Here is a 20,636-nt window from a genome sequence, read left to right on the forward strand (position 1 = left end):
CAACAATAAATAATGGACTCGACATCCTTTCATTTAAATGCAGCAGTGAACTCCAGATAGAAGAAATTATTCAGGCTTTATTCCACAGCATTTTACAGAATTTGCAAGCTGGTAGAATACTCAACATCTAGTCATCTGCTGCCTACCATTACAACGCTCGCCTATCTGTTGCAGGTTTTGCTCAGGGTTGGCCAATGTGCTTCATCTACAGAAATTCTTGTCCCAGCACATTTTAGCAGTCATCCTTTTACTTGTTTCTGGGATAACAGGCTTTGCCTGCAGAACCGGGTACCTCCAGTAGTATCTGGAATTGCAACCTGATGTCTACTGCCCTTAAAGTTTTCCTACTCGTTTTATTCCAGATGCTGCTGGTATTCTTCTGGCTTGAACTCAACTGGCTTGATAAGCATTTCTGAGATATAATCAACTTTCCTGTGACAGAGCCACACTGAGTACGTACATCACCCAATAGGCGCAATTGCCTACATTCATAAAACCAAAGGTTGATTTTAACAGGGAAGCAGGAGAAAGGCCATCATCGTGCCTCCACGTTGAGGAAGAGCTCCTACACTACTCATGAGTGAAGTTCCCACCATCCAAAAAGAATGTTTTCAAAAAAGACACTTGTAAGAAGGTTCCTGTGCAATTAACAGGGTACCTGCGAGTTACTTATTCACACAAGCTTAACAGGGAGGTGACTCACCAAAAGGACGTTTCACCAAACCAAGACAGGAGAGATGATAAGCTTTAGTACAAGATTTCCTGTCACACAGCACCAGTTGGCCTCCATCACCACAACGGAAACAATCATCTTCAGATTCCTTCTTCCCTTCATTTTTCGTTCTGCGTCTCCGTGTTCTCTTTTTGGTCTTTTTGCCTTTTTCTTCTGAGGCATTAGTGGAAGAATTCTAAAAGATTAAGTTGCAAATCTGTAAATGCCAGTTTTGCAAAAGACAAGTATTACACAAACAAGCAAAACTGTTGGCATTCCTGGCAGACAGCACACACAGGCAAACGTTTGACTTGGTACAGACCTGTTTAGAGCCTCGTGGTGCCTATCCATGTTAATAAAACCCACTCTAACTCTTATAAAAAGACAAATAGAAACCACCTCTTGTCCCTACAGTTCCTTCCTATTGGTAAGCTCTTCCACTTTCTTATGACTTAAAAAAAAAGTCTTCCAATTTCCAGTCTAATCTACTTATAGCTAATTTGCCTCTATTTTGTAGTTGCGCTGCCAATCACTTCAATATCCTTTTTTTTTTTCTCTTCCAGTTATGAATAAATTACACTGGAATTATTAAAACCAGCATCCAATTCTATTCTTTGAAAAACACACAGCAGTGTTTCAGGAACTGTAACTGTGTACATTACGTGGCGTATTAACTATGTACATGTCCTTCTACTGGAGGACAGGTTTCAAGTTAACCTGACATGAATCATACAGGCCATTTCGCAACAGTTTTACGTCTCCCCTGCTTCCCCACTTCAAAACTCACAATTTTTTATTCTTTAGTTCAACTTGAACTGGAAGAACTTTAATGCCTTTAGTGCACATTTTAAACTGCAAAGTCAGAAAAACCTCACTGGCTATAGTTGAGCTCTGGAGGATAGGGTTTACCCAATAAACACTCAGTTTTGTGCTACCATCTCTCCCTGAATTCACTCTAATGAAGCACTCGAGCACCTGTGGTCAGTTTGTTCTTAGTTCCTAGTTCCTATAACCTTTCCCCTCCTTCATACTTCAGAGGTGACTGGGATTAACCAGAGGTTATTCCCCTCTGCACCCCCTTTTATTGCTTCTGATTCCAAAAGCTAGTGCCAGTAGCTAGCAATGTTTCTTATTCAGGAGCTAAAGTGATTATCCCTTATCATAACATAAAGCTGGTCTACCTAGACATACCCTAAAAGAAAAACCAAGGCTACTAATTTGACAAGACATTGTCAACGTATCTTGATATATTACTTGCCTTTGGTCTGTCCCCAAGAAATCCACTGCAGTTTGGGGCGCCACATTTGCAGACTGTTTTTTCATTGCCCAGACAGTCAAGGTTGTAATTGAAAGTCAGCTCCGTCCCTGAGTGAGATGAGACACACTCTTTTATTATGAAGGACAAGGTAATGAAGCCTATCAAAATTATTACAAACAAATAAAGGTTTTATTATCTGTCTTCTGGTTCTGTACTTGCTTGTCGATTTATTATCGTAAGATATTTTCCCCTTTACTGCTCACAAGCACTGACAATGATTAACTAGGTACCAGTACTGCAGGATGTCTTATGCAGTTACATTTTAAAACAAGCTAGTTTGACTTTACAAAACTGCATGTGCATAGTCTGCACATTATAGATATCCATATATATGTAGCTGTTGATATAGATATAGGTAATATAGCTGTACACAGACGTGTGCATGTATGCATTTCAATATTGTAAAAACAAACCAGAACATACATATTTTCAAACATATTTTAAACACTCACTCTAAGTCTATCTTCAGTTGAAGAAAAGATGCAGAAATACTGTTTGAGATCACTGAAACAAAAACTGCTCTACTCTTTTGACAGACAACACAAAGTGACTGCACAGTTACTAACTAGGGGCTCTTTGGTGTATCATTACAAGTAAGCAATAAAAAACAGACAAAGAATTCACTATTAAGAAACATCACAGTAAAAGGAACACCACAAAATATCTCTTCCATGTTCTATACAAAAATATGTTACTGAATCAGTTAAACCATGACCTCGCACTGATTTAGCATATCCATGTAAATGTTTAGCTTAGTGAATTAAAATAAAACCAACACAAACTGAAATACCTGCGGGAATGTCACACACGGCAAAGAGGCCGACACGAGTGTCTCCATTTACTGTCCATTTTAGAGTTTCACAATTTGGTTGGCAGCTGTGATTCATGAAACGAGAATAGTTTCCTTTGGGGCCAGCATCAATAATACGGTCCTGGAGATCAAACCAGCAACAGAGTGAATGCTTTTCTCCCTCCCATCACAAAAAAAAAGCATTTCCATAAATTATTTCAGTAGTTACATTCAAAACATACATGGTTTTGCTACCCAGAAACTTAAAAGCAAACCAATATTACATGTTGTATTGAAAACTGTAGTGTCCCAGGTGGCCTGGAATGAGACACTCCCAAAGCAATACTCATTATCTAGCTCACCTTGTCCCAGAACCCATCTCAGCCACATGGCAGGATAAGTGTTCTTGTGAGCACTCTGCTGGTCATGTAAAATTCCCCTCACTCCAAAAAGCTTTAAAACTCAAAATCAGTCCATTTACCCTTTACTTTGCATTCAAAAAGCTGTTATGCATTTACAAGTACTGTGCTATATGGTATTTACCAAGTCACTGCATGGCTACTTGCAGACATTACCAGATTTCCACCAGCTTTCTTTCCCCAGATCAGCCTATTTTGAACAAAAACAAGTTCTTGGTAAACTAAAGAAGTCCTATCCCTAGACACAATTGCCTTTTAAGTTCTACCTCCGCCAAACATACCAGACACTAAAAAAATAAAATAAAACCTTGAAATATCCAGAATTTGAAACCATGTTTCATTGCAGAGCTGTTTGAGAGAACTTCGCTTATTTATGAAAAACATTGCACCATTCCATCAGTGAGGCAGAACAACAGTATTTTAGTTATTAAGGTTTGCTTCCAACTCATTTTTACGACACACATGCAGAATTTTCATGACTACGTGCGCATACATTCAGCACCCCTAACTGCATTTATAGGTCAACCTACAAATGGCACGGACATTTGTGAAAGGCAGAACCATGATGGTTATTTACTAACTACAGCAAGAGTCAAATGTACATTCAGTTCAGATATTTAACAAGCTGACATTGTGTGCCAGCTTAGTAGAAGGGTGAGTAACTTAAGTGTTTAGAGAAACATGGTTTCATCCTTCTTAGGCTGTGCAATAACTCCTTGGTTAGAGGGCTAACTAAACCTGTAGCTTTAGAAATATAGAGCAGTACAATCTTGGGCAAAAGAAATGATTAGGACTGCAAAAATATGAAGCCAACTCTTCTTTGCTTGGGGATACTTTCATATATATGGAACAGCCTTAGAACTATATTCCACAGTACTCACAAGTGAGATTTCTTTTTTAGTTGAAGTTTTGGAAAACGTATTGCTAATTAAGTCTTTCAGATACAGCATTATTTCCCCAAACTTCACACTTTCTCCTAAAACTAGGCAGATAAATACTTTTGCTATACTTTATTTCAAGCAGCAAAGCACAAAAGGTACAGACCTTAACATATACTTTATTACGTTACCTACTTAGAACCAATGAGATACATTATACATATATATAGAGAGAAAAAGGAGCAAGCAGGCACAGAGATACAACATTGTAAATACATGAAACAGTGGAACATCACAGGTGTGTGTTCAAACACACAGGAACATCAAGTGTCCCGCGAGGTGATCAAAAGTAGGAAGAGAAGTCAAAATAGCATTAGTTAAACAACACAAGGAGATTTAAAATACTCTACCTTATCGATAGTAAGCATATAGAAGTGAGTAATGTCATTTTCATGTGCATATTTGATTCTTGCCATACATTCCTCTTCATCAATGAGCTCACCAACATACTCATTCACAAACTCTCCCTGAAAGATACCAAGTACCACTGGTAAAGTATATACCAAACCCACAGAGGACATCACAAGTTACCAAATCTTTGCTAGGCAAGAATGATACATACCTTTTTAATGTCCCTCTTCGCAACCAGACCCCACCCTTTGCCATCCGTTTTGATGATCTTTGTCTCAGGGTACTGACGTTTCGTAAAGCACTGGTTTTGGCATCGTTCTCCTGCTGGGCAAACTTGTGGATGACACTCGTACATCAGCATCCGATTGAGGCACTCGGAATCGAAGCCACAAGGGTTTTCATCTGTGGGTTTGCAGTTGCACTTGGGAATCTCAGAAATGTCAGCAGTGTATATCTGTACTTTACCACAAGGTTTATTCACCTGAATAAGACATTAAAATTGTTCAAATATCACTTCAAAACTTTAAATATATTGTATGAGTTATTACAGCTGTTACTAATTTGCTTTTGCAACATTAGGTGTTCCAAAAGAAACAAAATTTCATAATTACTTGGCTCTAAAGAAAGCACAGTTACAACCTCTCCTCCCCATCACACCATTCAGCTCTTACTTTCCAGTGCTAGCCTAGACCTCTGAGTATAGAGCAGGTCTTCCTCAAATTTTACCTTAATATGCTTGTACGGTGGAGGTTTACGTTCGCTTTCTTGGGTTTCTTTGGCTTCTCGCTGTAACTTTATTTCTCGAAATCGAGCTTCAGCTTCTTGCAAAGCTAAAAGAGATTGTTGTATCAAAAAAAAAAAAAAAATTAGAATCACTCCTGTCGAGTTGACCTGCTTAGTACCATGTGTGTTAGAGAAACATGCTCTAATTCCTAGCTAAACCATTAATTGGCTTCCAACCAATGCTTCTGGACTGTTAATGCTCTTAACAAATTTATCAGTTCTACTGCCTGAGTTATACTCATTTGCTTTTCAAAAAGCCTAAGTCATCAGAAATAATTTCAATCAGATGTTATGTTTTTAAAAATCATGATAATAATGCTTTAGTTCAAAGTTAGTAATAGTGACTACTGGTCAAAAAAGTTTTGTACTTCAATATTGTAAAACAAATGCACAGAAACAGTCCTGAGGCTACATATGAAGAAAGTAAAGCATGTATATCGCAAGTTTATTTTTCTTTACTTTTAGCTATGTACCATTTTTGAAGACTTTTCCAATTCCTTTAATTCCCTGGTATCTACTCCCTCTGTCTCCCTCCATATAGGGGAACACCCGTGCTTGGTGTGTCCAAAAGTAATCCTTGGAACCAAAGAAAAACACAGGAAATTCTCCGATTTCATGCTTCATTTTCTGGATATTTGGGGGAACGTTTTTCGGATGGCAAACTTCTGCAGGCCACCATCTAGCACAGAAGTACAAATAGAAAAGCACAGCAATTTAGTAAAGCTTTTTCAGCAAGTTTAACAAAATCACCTTGAGCGGCAGTAACTTATAATTTTTTCCAAATATAGGATGAAAAAAACCCAAAATGCCTCAAACTGAAAACCAAACCAAAACACCCTGAAGTAAACTTTAAATCCCTTCCTCCCCACACTACACCTCACTGGGCAGAAGAAGAAGATTAGGCTAGAAAACAAAAGCCCACACTCAGATCTGTAGGACTTTCACTTGTCTGCAAGATAAGCATACACATAAAGCTCCTCACATCTGGTTAGCAAAAGCATCTTTAACAAAGTCTGCGATCTCTGTAATTGTCAAAGATTAAGAGACAGCTGATAACAGCTATTAATGCTTTCCAGGGTAAACCCCACCCACCTCTATCTCACCCAAATCTCAATGAAGTGTAAAACCTTGACAGCTTGATTGACTTATCTGCCAGTCAGGAAGGTAGCAATTTAGCCAATTACAAGTTATACAAGCTTAATTATTCGAAGAGATCTCTGAAACAAAAGGGGTTGAAGGCATCCTTAGTAGAAGCACACATCAGGAGACTCAGGAGGAGTCCTGTGAAGATACTGCCATGGCAGAGAGCAACAGCAAAGCTTTAAAGTCTTGGGACTGGGGTGCTAAGCACAGCAACAGCTCCACATGAGGTGGGATCCCTCGTTCAGAGAAATGAGAAGTGTGTGTGCAGCAAGGTTGGCCTACAGAAGAAACCAGCTATATGACACTTTATTAAAATACTCTACTATTACTGTAAAAGAAAATAAATTATTCATCAGACCTGTAATTTCCCAGTTTAACCCAAATAATATCCTGGAAATGGAGTTTCTTCCCTGCCCTGCAGTCGTTGCAGTACCAGCTCCCATCTGGCATTTCAATGTTTAAACAGTCTGGGTGAAACGCTGCAGGACATGACTCGCAGCACAACAAGCTTCCTCCTTCCGAGAAAAAAAAAAAAAAAAAAGATTGAAAAACATCAAGACAAAAAAAAAAGTTTTGCATTCCAACCAGATTCAAAGCAGTGCGGTACATATGTGGTAGGTTCAGCCAGAAAAAAATGGTTAAAACCATGCCAGTCTGCAACAAACATATCATTTAGTTGTGTACCGAAACCAAAGGATCCTGACTCATTTGAATGCCTGGCAGACTCGGGTTAGTGATACATACAAATTAACAAGCAAGCTAGTTACAAAAAAGCCAGAATAATGTACCACAAAGTAAAATTACTTCATTTTAACGATTATAATATATTTAACATAGTTTAATATATATTAAGAATTTACTGTATGTAAAATTTGGACAACAAAAATTAAGCCTAATCAGATTTCTCTGATGTTTTTTTTCCTCGGGAGAAGAGGTGGGGAACAAGATTGTTAGTTTGTTCCATGAATTAACAAGTAGAAAGTTAGCTGCTGCTTAGCAAGCTGCTACGCTGCATGTTAATTTGTTAACAAATCAGGTAAACTCTCGTTGCCACAGTTTAATCAGCACTACGCATTTTGTGGTTCTCAATATGAAATAAATTTATTATACAACATAAAGGAAAACATCCTTAATTAGTGGCCCGCCTGGCAACAACTACTACGGATTCAATTTGCTGTCTGCTATTAAACTGAAAGCAACTCTTAAAATATTTATGTTTTAATATTACATATTAGCAATAAAGAAACACAAAAAGAGCTTCAGTACGTTGCACACAGGAAAGAACAGAGGACTTCTCATTATGCGTCTCTGGCAAAGAATTAAATTAGGCTTCTGGTTGCTGGACAAAGTCCAAGTGAAAACATTCTTTAGTAAATTATATCTGAAAAAAAAAGATACTCAAAAACTTAAAGCAGCACAAGCCAACCTGAAGTTATTTCAATATCTAAGGGAGTCAAACACTTTTCTAATAACTTTGTGTAGACAGATTAGTAAATAAAATGTAAATTGAAGAATAAAGCATTTTGCTGTTACATATACGTAAGAGCTTTGCATCAGTTTACCTTTTGAACACACAAAGCACCAGCTCACATTGACATGCGCATGATGACTTTTCCCTTTCATGGCAGTGAAATGATTCGTACAAACAATGCTGTTGGAAGCGATGACTGCACATCCTGCAGCAATGCAAACGTCTCCAGCATGGTATGCAACAGGACAGCGAACACAACGCATCATCTTTCCTAGCAAAGCAGAATACTGCCATATTATTTTTGAACAACACCCATCTCTTATTTGATCTAAAAAACTCGTATTATTACCCGAGGTAGCCTAAATACACAAAAAAATATATCAGCTACATCATCAACATCTGCATATTTACGTTCAGCAACAATACTGTTTTAACAAAAGGTTTTTAAAGAACATTATACTGAGTTTAAAGCACTACACTATTTAACCGTGAAGGCTTTAGCTGTGAACAACCAAGTAGACAAGCTTTCCTCAGTCATGCAGTTTTGTCTACACATGTTGCTCCAAGCTAAAAATACACATGGAATCACATCTTCACATTCAGCAATGTGCATTTGCAGATTTTGCCCTTGCTCTGCGTGCCCTGTCTCTCACTGACTACCATATATGCATTTCATTCTCTCTTGAGAAGAAAACATGCCTAGCCATAGATAATTTAAAGCTAGTTTAAAAAGACCATAAACAAGGTAAATACTAACATTGACAACAATTATGCAATTATTATTATTTAAAAAAAAATCTGAATCAATGGTACACGTATGCCTGAAATTGCAGCTTGGAGCTACTACGTGAACAAATTCCTTACCTTAACAGACCGTAAACAGACTTAATTTATCAGGCATTAAAATGTAAAAATGAAACTACCTTTTGAAATTCGTGGATGGGAGGGGTTACTAACATGACAACTTAGGCAGCTGTGGAGAGGACATCGAAAACCCCTGTTCTCAAAAACAGTTAGATGGAATTTTTTCACACAGGCTTCATGGTAGAATTTTCCACAGTGAGAGACGACACAGCGTTTCAGATCTGCCTTTCTCTCTTTACACACAAAACAGGTATGCACACCTAGTGGCAAAAGTAATGAAAATAATGTAACTAACTTTTCATCCAAATGTGTATTTAAAATGCTTTTTTTTTTTTTAATCACACATTCACATGTAGGGGAGGTGTTGTGTTTTCTTTTAAAATGAAAGCAAATTATATTATTGGATAGAGCAGTTTATTTGCTTTAACTCTTCAGCATTAAATACTGATCTGTTTAGATACAGGAAACATAAAATCAAACAAAGCAAAAAATAGTTACAATGCAAACCCACTGCAGTTAAAGTGTACGCAACACCCAAAGCCTCACTGATCTGCTTTTATGTTCTTATTCATAAGCAACAGTATGCCAGGACAACTGAATTTTTTGTTAAAGCAATGAAACTGGATGATTGGTTGTCTGTGATCCTGTATAATTCGAAGCAGGTCCACCAACCTAGGACAAATATCTGCCAATCTTTTCTCTGGACTGCTTGGATCAACCTTATTTTGAAGCAGTCTTTTTCCAGCAAGGCTTACCACATGTTCTGAACTGAACTTATGAGCAAGAACACAAATGTTTTATGTAATATTTTTGATTAAAAACTTCCAAGCAGTTATTATAGGATTAAAAGCAAATGAAATTAATAGCAATAAGGTAGTCTTTTAATAGGAAAAGCAAGAGATTGATACAGACACACAAAGAACTGATAAAGGACTTAATGTTTCACTTGCTGCTTTTTAGGTCTTTTTTAGGATTTCTTAGGTCTTTGTGACAGACATTAATTCTACTCTATAATTGTAGTCAGCAAAGAATCTGCAATTATGAAGGCAGTGGAATTCAGAGCAAATCAGCCAAGTTGCAAGAGAGCTCTCACTGAGAACAGAGTGAGCTTCCTAAAACATGGCAAAGTTACAACAGCAGTAATGAATTCCCACCCTGTCAGGCACCACGGGATAAGTATAGTTTATTCACAGATACATACTCTGTCCAGGATGATTTCCTGTAACAATGTATGAGAAAACTACAACTTTTTTTTTTCTTTTATTAATAGAAAGGGACAAACTTGCCTGATGTACATTCACTACAAATGAATTTTCCTGCAGGTCTTCCAGAGAGCCCAAGGCAGCTTACATGAAAAGCTCGATAGCAAAGTCCTTCACACAGTAGGAGATCACCTGTTTTTTCACACAGCTTTTACAACACAAAGGCATTGAATGTTAAAGAAAAGTTCATATGTGGAAAAAACTGTTTTCTTTATTCCTTGTCATATATTGCTCCTCAGAAATTTCTTTTCCCATTGTTGAAATCAAATTTAACAAGTGAAGACAATTCTACAAGCATCATCACATGCCCTTGCTTCCAGTAGAAACAATTATTTGTCATTAAACTGCTTAAACTGCTAGAAACACCACTCATAGAAATATGGTTCATGAGTAAATACAATTTGACAGAAAAAAGGAAAAGAAAAAAGCTCTAAGAATTTTTTCCCTGAGCACACTGATGCATCTGAGTCGTGTTAAAAAGCATCCTTATTTTCCTTTTCTTTGGCAAAAAAGAAATTAATCTAGGAGGCACAATTAAACTTCTATGCCCAGGCTGTTAGCAATGACACATGCATAACTAAAAATGAACTTGACAATAATGCTGGCAGAATTTAAGTGATTAGCCAACAATTAAAGATAGATATAACCTCATCATCACTATGTACAAGAAGAAATAGAAATATAACTCCTTGTCCAGTCTCCTAGAAACAAACATAATCTGCCCAGAGGTATTGTGTTATCCTTTCGTAATCTAAGAACAGTGTTAGAATAGTTTCAGGAAGGCTTCTGCTTTCAATATACAGTCTTTGCTCCTCGTGCAGTGCTCACTCAGCAGTGCAGAACCAACTGTGTTATATTTCCTTCACTTTATGAACAGATAAGCAGCTCTTCCCAATCATTTAACTAGTTACACGACAACATTCATGCACTTACTCTGAGGTACAAATTATGCTTATTTTACAGACCTGGAAACTAAAACAGAAAGGCTAAGTCACGTATTTGAGATCAAGGAAAAAGAAATTAGGGATCGAGAAAAAAGAAATTAGGAATGAAGAATTCCATTTACTGATGTGGGGACCTGATCACTTATATCTCCTCCGTGAGACATGCACAATAAACCTGTTTCTGGCCTAATGTCATTTTCACCTTTAAAAAGACCTTTTCTAGGAAACCTCAGAAACCACAGCTCCCTGCCCCAGCTAACATCTCTCACCTGACACACATATTCTTTTTTTGTTCCCGCTCCTCGCTCAGATTTTTTGGATGATATAGACACTTCAGTCTGAGTTTCATCAGCACTTTCATAGGGAGACTCTGAGCGCTCATCTCCTTGGCCATCGGAGATCTGAAGATTAAACATACATGTTAGAGAAAGCAGTCACGTATGGTGCAGTTTGTTCAGAATATCAACTGAAGGAAGTAGCAGACGGCAATTCAGGCTAACAGACTGAGGCACATTCTTTTGGGTTTATTTCCCCACCTTTAAAGGAAAAAATGGATTAAAACCAGAGTATGTATTTGTGCAAGTCTCTGCAATAACAACCATTTTCACAAATTCAACAGCTGCTAACGCAAAATACCAAGACTTTGTAATATGGCATTTTATTCATACTCAGCTCTATGATCTAGTTAGTCAGGAGTGCCCAGCCAGTAACATGGGGACATTCTCAGATTCCTTGATTAAAGTTTGAATATGTGCTTTAAGAGACACTAACAGTTCATTTCAGAAACTTCGTAAAACTTTATGCTGCATATGAAAGCCTCCTACCCAAATATTCTCCTAGAAAGTGGGACCAATATGTAGAAGAAGAAAAAAAAATGTTTGTAGAATGTTATAACTAACAATTCAAAAAGATGACTCTGTTATGGATAAATCTTATATAACAAATCTAGATGTGTTAGAGGATTTTTTTAATATCCATAATTTACTTTAAGGAAAAGAAAGTAATACTTAGGAGAAAATATAGGGCATTTTTCAGTTCAATAGAATTTAGGGCTGGAATGCAGAAATGAGTCATTTGTCTTATCTCTTGTTACAGCATAAAATGCAGAATTTCAAATTGCTGCCCCCAGACTGAACTCAAAGAACTGTTTGGCTAAGTACATTCTCCAGGAGAGCATCCCAATTTGCATTGCAAAACAAACCTGCCACCTCTCTTGAAGCTTATTCTAATGGCTATTCACACATACCATCAAAAATACTGCGTCATGCCCCTTTTGAGTTGTCTAACTGCAAATCACAGCTGATGATGCTTTCTCAAGGGGTTTCACCTACATTAGAAGTCCTTTGGAACCAGATTTTTTCCTCCTGTGGAAGCAAGCTGCAATTAAACCCGTTTCAATCCTATTTGGATTGAAGACCACATTTAGCCAGAATGAGGTCTCAATTTCTCACTACGGATTTTTTTCCAGCTTCAAGAGGATTTTAGTGGGTTTTCTCTAAACCTTATCTGTACTTTACAAAGGCTGTTGAAAAATCAGGCATGAGAACACCACAAGCCTCCCAAGTACTATATTCAAAGCAAATCAACATCCTGCTCCTCTCCACTACTTCTGTTCCCCTTGCTCAGGCTCTCCCTGAGCATTTTCAACACAGCACTGAAATTCACTGTAAACTGCTCAAGAGATCATTTTGCCAATAGCTGTTTGTCAGGACACAGACAAACTATACGAAGAATTTGCTTTCTGCTTTCAGACATACGATCTTGTATTTATCTACAGTAAAGCACATTTGATTAAAACCTGTCCTGCTCACCAAGTAATGGAGACAGCTACATGCAACCTCTCTATGAGTCAATCTCCACACCATGTGCAAATTTATTAGAAGTGATTTATTTTGAAACCAGAGATAAAAATGTGAAGATGTATCAGGCCTAATATAAGTCTTTATAAAATCCCTTTAGAAATGCAGGCTTTGAGAGATTATTTCTCACCATTGCTTCCAGCTAACTTGCATTCCTTCCATTACCATTTGCTCTCTTTGACTTTGTATAAGAATATTTCACAAATTGGATCATATTGACTTTTTTTTTTTCCAGATTACTTGCAATGATTTAAATGCATTTTCTCTGTGCAAATGCATTCTACTGAAGTGATTCCTGCCTACACTTTACCTATGAATATTTCTACAACTGGATTGATCTTGAGATTCTGCCAGAGGGTTTTAGAAGTGGGTTAAAAAAAAATGCACGTAAAATCATTGCTTTGTTCAGATACCGGGAAACCTCTGTCCTCTGAAAAGAGAGTGGAAATAGCAAACTGCAAACGCAGCTGCACCCTGAGCAGCCAGTTTTTGCTGGGAAGCGGCAGATTAAGAAAGGTAGTACTGGAGTTAAGCAAAAAAAACAAAAATGTTTTCCCTTAGGGTTTATTAAGTGAAGTTACACAACACGCTTATTTCTGTTTAAACTATTCCCCCAGAAACGCTAATTAGTATAAGCCGTGCACTGCTGTAACTCTAAGGAAAGGTAATCCTGTTGACAGATGACAGCCCTTCAGAAACCCCTCAGATATGGGGCACAAAATCACAAACGTACAAATCATAAATTGAAAACCATTTGCCTACAAACCTGGAATGTTACTGCCTTAGTTAATGCAATAGCCCTTCATTTACATTAAACGGCTCCTGAGCCAAAGCAGCACTGGCAAGAATTAAACACTACATCCCAAACACAGCCACAAAACCCAGTTTCTAGCAGCCTGTTTAAGACAAAACTTGGCAGTTTACAGCAGCCTATAGATTAATGCCGGATTTCAAGCCTGAATACCGACATGCCTAGCATGAAGCAAATACCTTTAGTCATAGAGCTATACAGCAACCAGGCTGAGAGTGTCTTGTGAGATGAGTGTGATCTGCCCTTTGTGACTGCCCGGAGCCCCCCTGTGTTAAAAACAAGATGCTCACCAAGCGCCAGCTCTGCACTAAGCAGGGATACCTGCTCGTGGGCTGCTGCAGTGCCTAAGAATCAATACATGCATAAGCTCAGCATCAGGCTTTTATTGCCTTCTGCAGGCTGCTGCTACAGAGCAAAACCGCTGCCTGGCTGCTGAAGCTACCTGAAGGTTTATCACATTCAACAGTCATGTTACACGTAACTTGTACAAAACTACCATCATCACCACCCAAAGTTTTATACCAGCTCATTTTAGGGAGCTCACGAAGGAGAGGGGCTAGCAGATTCCCCAATACAATTGTTAGAGATTCTTGCGGATAATTCAGAGTTTGAACCTAGTCTCAGGCGCTTCATCTCACAGGACAAACACTTTCTACCAGCCACCTCCCTGTGTAAATAACCCCCATTCTACGCAGCCCTCTTTTGGGTCTGCTCCCTCTGCGGCGAGAGCTCAGCTCCCTCAGGAAAAGCGGAGGGAGACAGCAGCGAAGTGAAACGCCTGCCCGTCCCCCTCAGGCCTGCGTGGAAGGGGTTGAGGCAATTTTGGCCGAAAATGTTTCTCGGGGAGGCCTTACGGCCCGGTGGCATGTAGGGCACGGCAGGCCTGGGAAGGCCACGCCTGCGCCCTCCGCAAGCCGCAGCGGCAGGGCCAGGCCTCAGACCCAGCCGGGGCTCACAACACAAATATCTGCAGGTCACAAACACCAAGGAAAGGTGATTTACAAGACGACTGTCGCAAATCGGTGCCTAAAGTAAAACACAGCCACCTCTAAAATTAAACATTAACGCTCCTGTGGTTTGTTAGCACGGCTAGCGTGTCACGGAGTGAAGGGTCTGACAGGACGTACACAAGCACGTACCCACGTCACAGCATTGTTCTGCGAGAACCGGAACAGCTTTTGGGGTCTTTTTTTTTCAAAAATTGCTACTTTACAAACTTCAATCTTCCTTGTGATCATGCCAGAGCTTGTCTTGTTCTTATTTTTGTAACACAATCTCCTCAGCAAAGCAAATTGCATGTAATTACCTCTTCTGATATTTAGGCCAAGGTTCAAAGGAAGCAACACTTCGATTAATGGCAAAAGCTGTTAATTAGTAATTTATAGCATTGCTGGTTGCTATTTTGGTCCTTTACATTTTGAGGAATTTCTTATTTCTCACAAAGGCAAAGTACAACTTTTAAGAAAGAGCGAATTTAGGGGGAAAAAAAGAGTTTTTCACTTTGGCTGTATAGTGACTGACAAGTTTCGGCAATGAAATCACACCCGAACTCTATAATCACCTGCATTTTTCATTAGCAATTAAAGATGTTGCAACACGGAAGACACCATCCTTTTGCTGCAGTTAGTATCGGCACAAGCACTGGCAAACCTTACACATCACAAGGATGCCCTTAACACCGCCTTCAATTTTTAAATCTCCCAATTATTTTTAGAGTGGCTCCCGTTAGAGGCTTGCACTGGCTGAACACGGAGCAACCAGCTGGCATTTCAGACCTCAAATCCACATCTTTCTACTGAAAACCGTGCATCTGTGAGCACAGGGGAGAGGGAAGGGATAAAACTGGCCTGAAAACCTGGTCTGACCGAAAGCACGAGGAGCCCTGCTTCCTTTCACCGTCGGATTCCCAAGGCTCTCTCTCCTCTCCTCTGTACATCAGTTGTTATTCACTGCTCGCACGTGTAAGACTCAAAGAGAACACGTAAGGACACGTGACTATTCTTATTTCCCCCCCCCCCTTTTTTAACACAAGTTTTCTATAGCTTTGTTCTTGGAAAAAAAATATGTTACTGAGTAGATGGGAAAGAATTTTTGGCATCTCTGTAAATTCTTTTGGTTTCGTATTGTATTTTTGCATAACGGTTGTTGCATAACAGGCAATTGTTTAACAGCTAAACAGCAGGACGAGATTTTCTATCACTTCCTGAGCTACTCTGCCCCAGCGTTTGTGCAAAAGGGATGTTCAATGTGGACAGAGATGCGAGGACAGCCTGTGGAATAATGTCATTTCCTTCTCAAGATTAGAGTTGAGTAAGAATTTGGATTTGATGGAGGCTGTTGGGCAGGCTATGAAAGGAAGAATAAATGTCTGCAGATTCACATTTAAAACAAGACACTAAAGGGAAAAAAAATAAGGAAATAAATTGAGTCAGTTATGTGCATTTTGTGATTTTATGTTTATATTCTTAATTTTGTTTTCATTTAATCTGTCTAAAAAGATTCGCGGGGTAGGGAAAGGAAGAGGATTTGACAGAACCATCATGGAAAAATCACTTTTCAAATGTTTTTCCTACTATGAGACTTTCCTCTGCTGCAAGACTGAGAGTTTCAGTTAAGCTCATGGCTCACTGCTCCATCAATTAAATCAATTAAAGGTGAAGGGATAACCATTAATGTATGGAAACATCTCTCACTCTCACATCATTCAGTACATCTAGATGTTGAGTTCAACCCTACAACAACAATTTCTTAAGTATGTTTGCAAACAGGTACCTGGTTCCAGTTTCAGCCACACACTACAGCAGAAATATGAGCCAATTCCTCATCCTGGCATTTTTTTAATTTTTTTTAAATTTTTGTATTTAGATGCCATTTGGTATGTATGCTCAGCTTGCATATTTCTAGGATCATGGGGATGAACTCTGCAAGTGGCATTATTAGTTCCTCATCTGGATACGTAATTTAATGTAAAAGAAAATCAAAATTGGTACTGACATATATCAGTATGACTGGCTGCCAACTGAGAATATGATACAAGAAAGGATAGTCTGGAATTTAAGGAGTCAAATGATTCTGTGTTTCAAAGAAGTGGGTGAGAATGAAGTGAAATATTTATGTGGACATTTTCTTCATCCACTCTTTTTTTTTTCTATTTAAAATTTTCTACTTCATTCACAATTTTCCACTTCGTTACAGACAGCTCTAAAATCATGTAGCAAATCCCAGTGCCAGCAAAACCATTACATTGCAATTTCAAGGAAAAATATGTTCAGAAATTCTAGATTTGAAAATAAATGGCTGTATTCATCCAATCTGCAGCCCAAGAATTAAAAAAAACAAACAACGTTGCCAGAGTAAGAACAAAAAATGCAACTGTTCTGCTTTTCAAGCCTGATCCTCAGTCAGCTGTTGACCTGGCCATTAAATGTGGTTGTTGGTTGTTTTGTATTTTTTTCTTTTAAAGTTTGGGATTAAGTCTTTATTTTTTAAAGCTGATATGCAAAACTGTCTTTGCTGGTTCATGTTATCCTGGGGGCGGGAAGGGGGTGTAGGTGGTGTCTTTTTTTCTTTTCTATAAGTACCTCCTGCCCTAAAGGACTAGAACATTAATATTTGTTGAGGCCAAAACATATGTCCCATGAAGCAGAAGTTTCAAATACTATTCACTGTGTGTTAGCAATTGCAAAATGAAAAAAGTTCAATTACTCTTCAGTGCTTATGGGCTTCACTATGAATTCTCCTCTCCTGTAGCCAATTCAGACAAGCTTTCCCTGCCCAGTGTTTGAAGGTTCAAAATGAATTTGGAAATTTAACGCGAGAAACTTGCTAGCATTTATGCATCCATGATGCACAAACAGGAATGGGCTCCAATAGTCACCACTCTACCAGCTGCAAACTCTTTCAGATTTTTCTACCTACCGAAGTGCAATTTCATTAAAATGTATATATTCTTCCTCAGAACACTTACTTTATCAACTCATTCAGTCTTATAAAAACACTTCTTGTATTGCTCACATGTGCTTGTTTAACAGCATGTGAGTATTGCGGTCTTAGGGTTTTACTCATATTCAAGACAATGTTGCTCTTCTGTCATGTTGTGCTTAAACAGTCAGAAAATCAAATAAAGGGCAAATTTTTCCAGAGCCAGAAAAGTTAACCCTCCCGCTTCCCTTTGTTTTACTCAAGCATCTCTCATTTTATAAGCCTGGCTGTAGAACATAAAATGGAAACAAAATCCACAATGTACACTTATTTTAAAGCTCGGGGTATATAAAATGAAACTAGAGCATGGTAGAAAATTCTGCTTTCTTGTTTGGTAAGCAAGTCACCTCTGCAGCAGGATCAGCAGGATCCGTAAGAGAAAAGCCCCCAAACCAAAAGTAACCTACCACTCCTTCAGAGTTGTCTTAAGCTATTCAGCTGGCTTAAGTGGCGTCCTCTCTCAGGTCATCCACTATCTTTAGCAGGTATTTTTATTAAAAAAAAAAAAAAAAAAAAAAAGTAATTTATCATTTTAGAAGCATTTTAGAAGCATGTTTCCATGACTTCTGAATGCTGTTGGCTTTTAAACTTCACTATGTTTAAATCTAAGGACACTGCTACAATTTCAGACTTCCTGAAGTGACTTCAGGGTCAGTGATCTCCACACCACAGACATCCAGGAGGAAGTGGTCTGGTCTGGCTACGAGCTTCCTATAGAAAAATTGGAGTAGGAATGTTCTGATAAGCAAACTCTTTAGTCTTTCCACAGGGAAACACCAACTGCATTTTCTTCTTCTTAACAAAAGCTTAATGACTGGGATTTTTGTTGTTTGTTTAATCTACGCACAACTTCTATAAAAATAAGTCAATAAGCAACATACAGGTAGATCAGACTGTATTCAAAAGACAATCTATTGTGCACCCACACGGAGACAGAAAAACTGACAGAGCCAATTGAGTTACAGTTAACATTTCCTTTATTTCAGTATAAGAATTCCTGAACTGAAGAATGGTATTTTGGCCCATACTGCTAGACTAGATAAATTCTTTAAGTATGCGGTGCCACAAGTGTACACAGTACTATAAGAGCAAAAAGACGGCCTGGGACAAGGTTCATTTTTATTATTAGCAGTAGTTAGACGTTTCAGATAAGGATATTATGCATTTCTGAATTTGCCTGGAAAGTTAATTAAAACTCTGAGAACATTTTAAAACATTATAAAATTGCCTACAGATACTCATGATACTTTGGTTTTGGACGTGGAATAAAAACCTACATTAGATAAACATTCAGTAAACAGATTCTCTGCACTCTGAAGCCTAGGTAATACATAAGATGAGAATAGTTACATAAGAAACTTAATTTTCTACACAAAATGTGCTGCCAAAGAACAAAATTCAAGCCTAGAACTTTTTTTCCATGTGAAAGTGGAAGCATCGTAACAAAACTGTATGACCTGGTGGGCAATGCAAGTCATTTCAACTGTTAGAGGCTTTAGCATGAAAGAAGTCCAATTACTTGCAGCGTTCCACAAAAATGAACCCCTGTCAGCTTATTGGTGCTTTGAAACAGGAAAAAGAAAAACTATAGGCATACAGAAACAAACAGAAAACAACTGTCTGCTAAGTCACAGAGAATTCCATGTGACACTAAATATTAAATTATTCTTAAATCTTGTTTGGAAGAGAAAATTATCGTCGAAGGAAGCTAAAATAAAATGCCAGAAGCACACTGATTTTTATTTTTTTTTAACAACCTGCAAGGTTATCTTCAACTATTTTTTTTCTTTAGGGCAGTAGTTTCTTTAAAATAATTCCTTTCTTCCTTCCTGTTCTTAGAAACTCAAAGGCAGTTATTTTTACCTTTAGTAAGCACGCCTAGAATATTTCAGTTGTATACTGTAGGACAACTAGACTCCAGGGTTGAAAAATGGAGCTGACGTACTGTTTTGGTTGCAAGTTGTACATGTCTCATGACTGCCTTCTTCATCAAATAGCTTACCTTTTAAGATTTGTATGTGTTCTCTCCATAGTGTGTACATACTAATACCCATGAAAAACACAGAAAAATCTGCCTCAAATTGATAATAAAAAAATATATCGTTTAATATGCACAAAAATAGCACAACTTAAGGCTACTGTCTTGCATTATTAGGTGTTGGAAATTTAAGAAGTTGTAGCTACAACCAGCAATTGAGTTTGTTTTGACACTGGATATTACGGAAAGTGGAAGGAATTCCCTCTAGGGAATAAGGAACTTATGTTAAAAACAACACCTTCAAAATCTTTCATGGGCTTCTTTAAACTGCCATCTGCTGGTCAGCTCATACTTCATGAGGGCATGATGAATGACAGACTAGCTAAGAATTTAGAGTATTACATGTTCTTTATTTTATCCTCTCGTAAAAATATTACAATTCTTTGACAAAGTTCAGAAGTAGTATCTAGGCCCTGCAGGATGCTATGACACTTATCTGCTGTCAACAAATCCATCCAATTTAATGAAGCCAGCCAATCACCACAAAAATTGATTGAAAAGCTAAAGCAGATATGTCTCATGCAAACACACGAAGTGTGCTAATAATCCAGCCGCAATGGTTATGCAAAGCCTTTTTTATTTATTAAAAAATACTGGTTACACTCTACTAGCACCTACCACATTACTGGGGAGGGGAAGGAGAAAGTAAAAGTGAAACAAGAATACACCACCTGCATCTCTTCTCACAAGTATCGTGTTTTGGATGGTTACACCAAGTCTTTTATCAGCAGTACAAAACCACTCTGAACTTTTGCAGACTTGGACGTGTTGAATATCTGCCTTACAGTAGGCCCACCAGTTGCTTATTAAGAACTGGATTTTAAGCAAAATCATATTTCGCATAAAATACTGGAGGAAATCACTATTGATGCCAAGTGCCTAGAAGTAAAATTAAGTATTTTGTTTCAAGGTATGCAGGTATGAAATTTATTCATTATGTATAAATACCAAA

The 20,636-nt window shown here is 38.0% G+C and overlaps 1 protein-coding gene and 1 non-coding gene across 11 annotated transcripts in view; both read right to left on the reverse strand.

Moving 5' to 3' along the window:
- The window catches only part of NSD2 (nuclear receptor binding SET domain protein 2), a 106,494-nt gene that overhangs the window by 4,012 nt on the left and 81,846 nt on the right, over positions 1-20,636 (reverse strand). For all 10 annotated transcript variants that reach the window (XM_027455680.3, XM_027455677.3, XM_027455672.3 and 7 more), the window contains 12 exons: positions 11,265-11,396; positions 10,076-10,199; positions 8,849-9,049; positions 8,017-8,196; positions 6,813-6,969; positions 5,785-5,990; positions 5,255-5,358; positions 4,740-5,009; positions 4,528-4,644; positions 2,821-2,962; positions 1,971-2,077; positions 704-908 (listed from right to left, as the gene is read on the reverse strand). In XM_027455680.3, the coding sequence (XP_027311481.3) occupies positions 704-908; positions 1,971-2,077; positions 2,821-2,962; positions 4,528-4,644; positions 4,740-5,009; positions 5,255-5,358; positions 5,785-5,990; positions 6,813-6,969; positions 8,017-8,196; positions 8,849-9,049; positions 10,076-10,199; positions 11,265-11,396 (1,945 nt within the window). The remainder of the gene's footprint in view (positions 1-703; positions 909-1,970; positions 2,078-2,820; positions 2,963-4,527; positions 4,645-4,739; positions 5,010-5,254; positions 5,359-5,784; positions 5,991-6,812; positions 6,970-8,016; positions 8,197-8,848; positions 9,050-10,075; positions 10,200-11,264; positions 11,397-20,636) is intronic.
- Positions 3,106-3,236, reverse strand: LOC113843671 (small Cajal body-specific RNA 23). Its single transcript, XR_003497340.1, has one exon. It is a non-coding gene; the product is annotated as a small Cajal body-specific RNA 23 (non-coding RNA).

Source organism: Anas platyrhynchos, chromosome 4 (genome assembly GCF_047663525.1).
Source record: "Anas platyrhynchos isolate ZD024472 breed Pekin duck chromosome 4, IASCAAS_PekinDuck_T2T, whole genome shotgun sequence".
Classification (NCBI taxonomy): domain Eukaryota; kingdom Metazoa; phylum Chordata; class Aves; order Anseriformes; family Anatidae; genus Anas; species Anas platyrhynchos.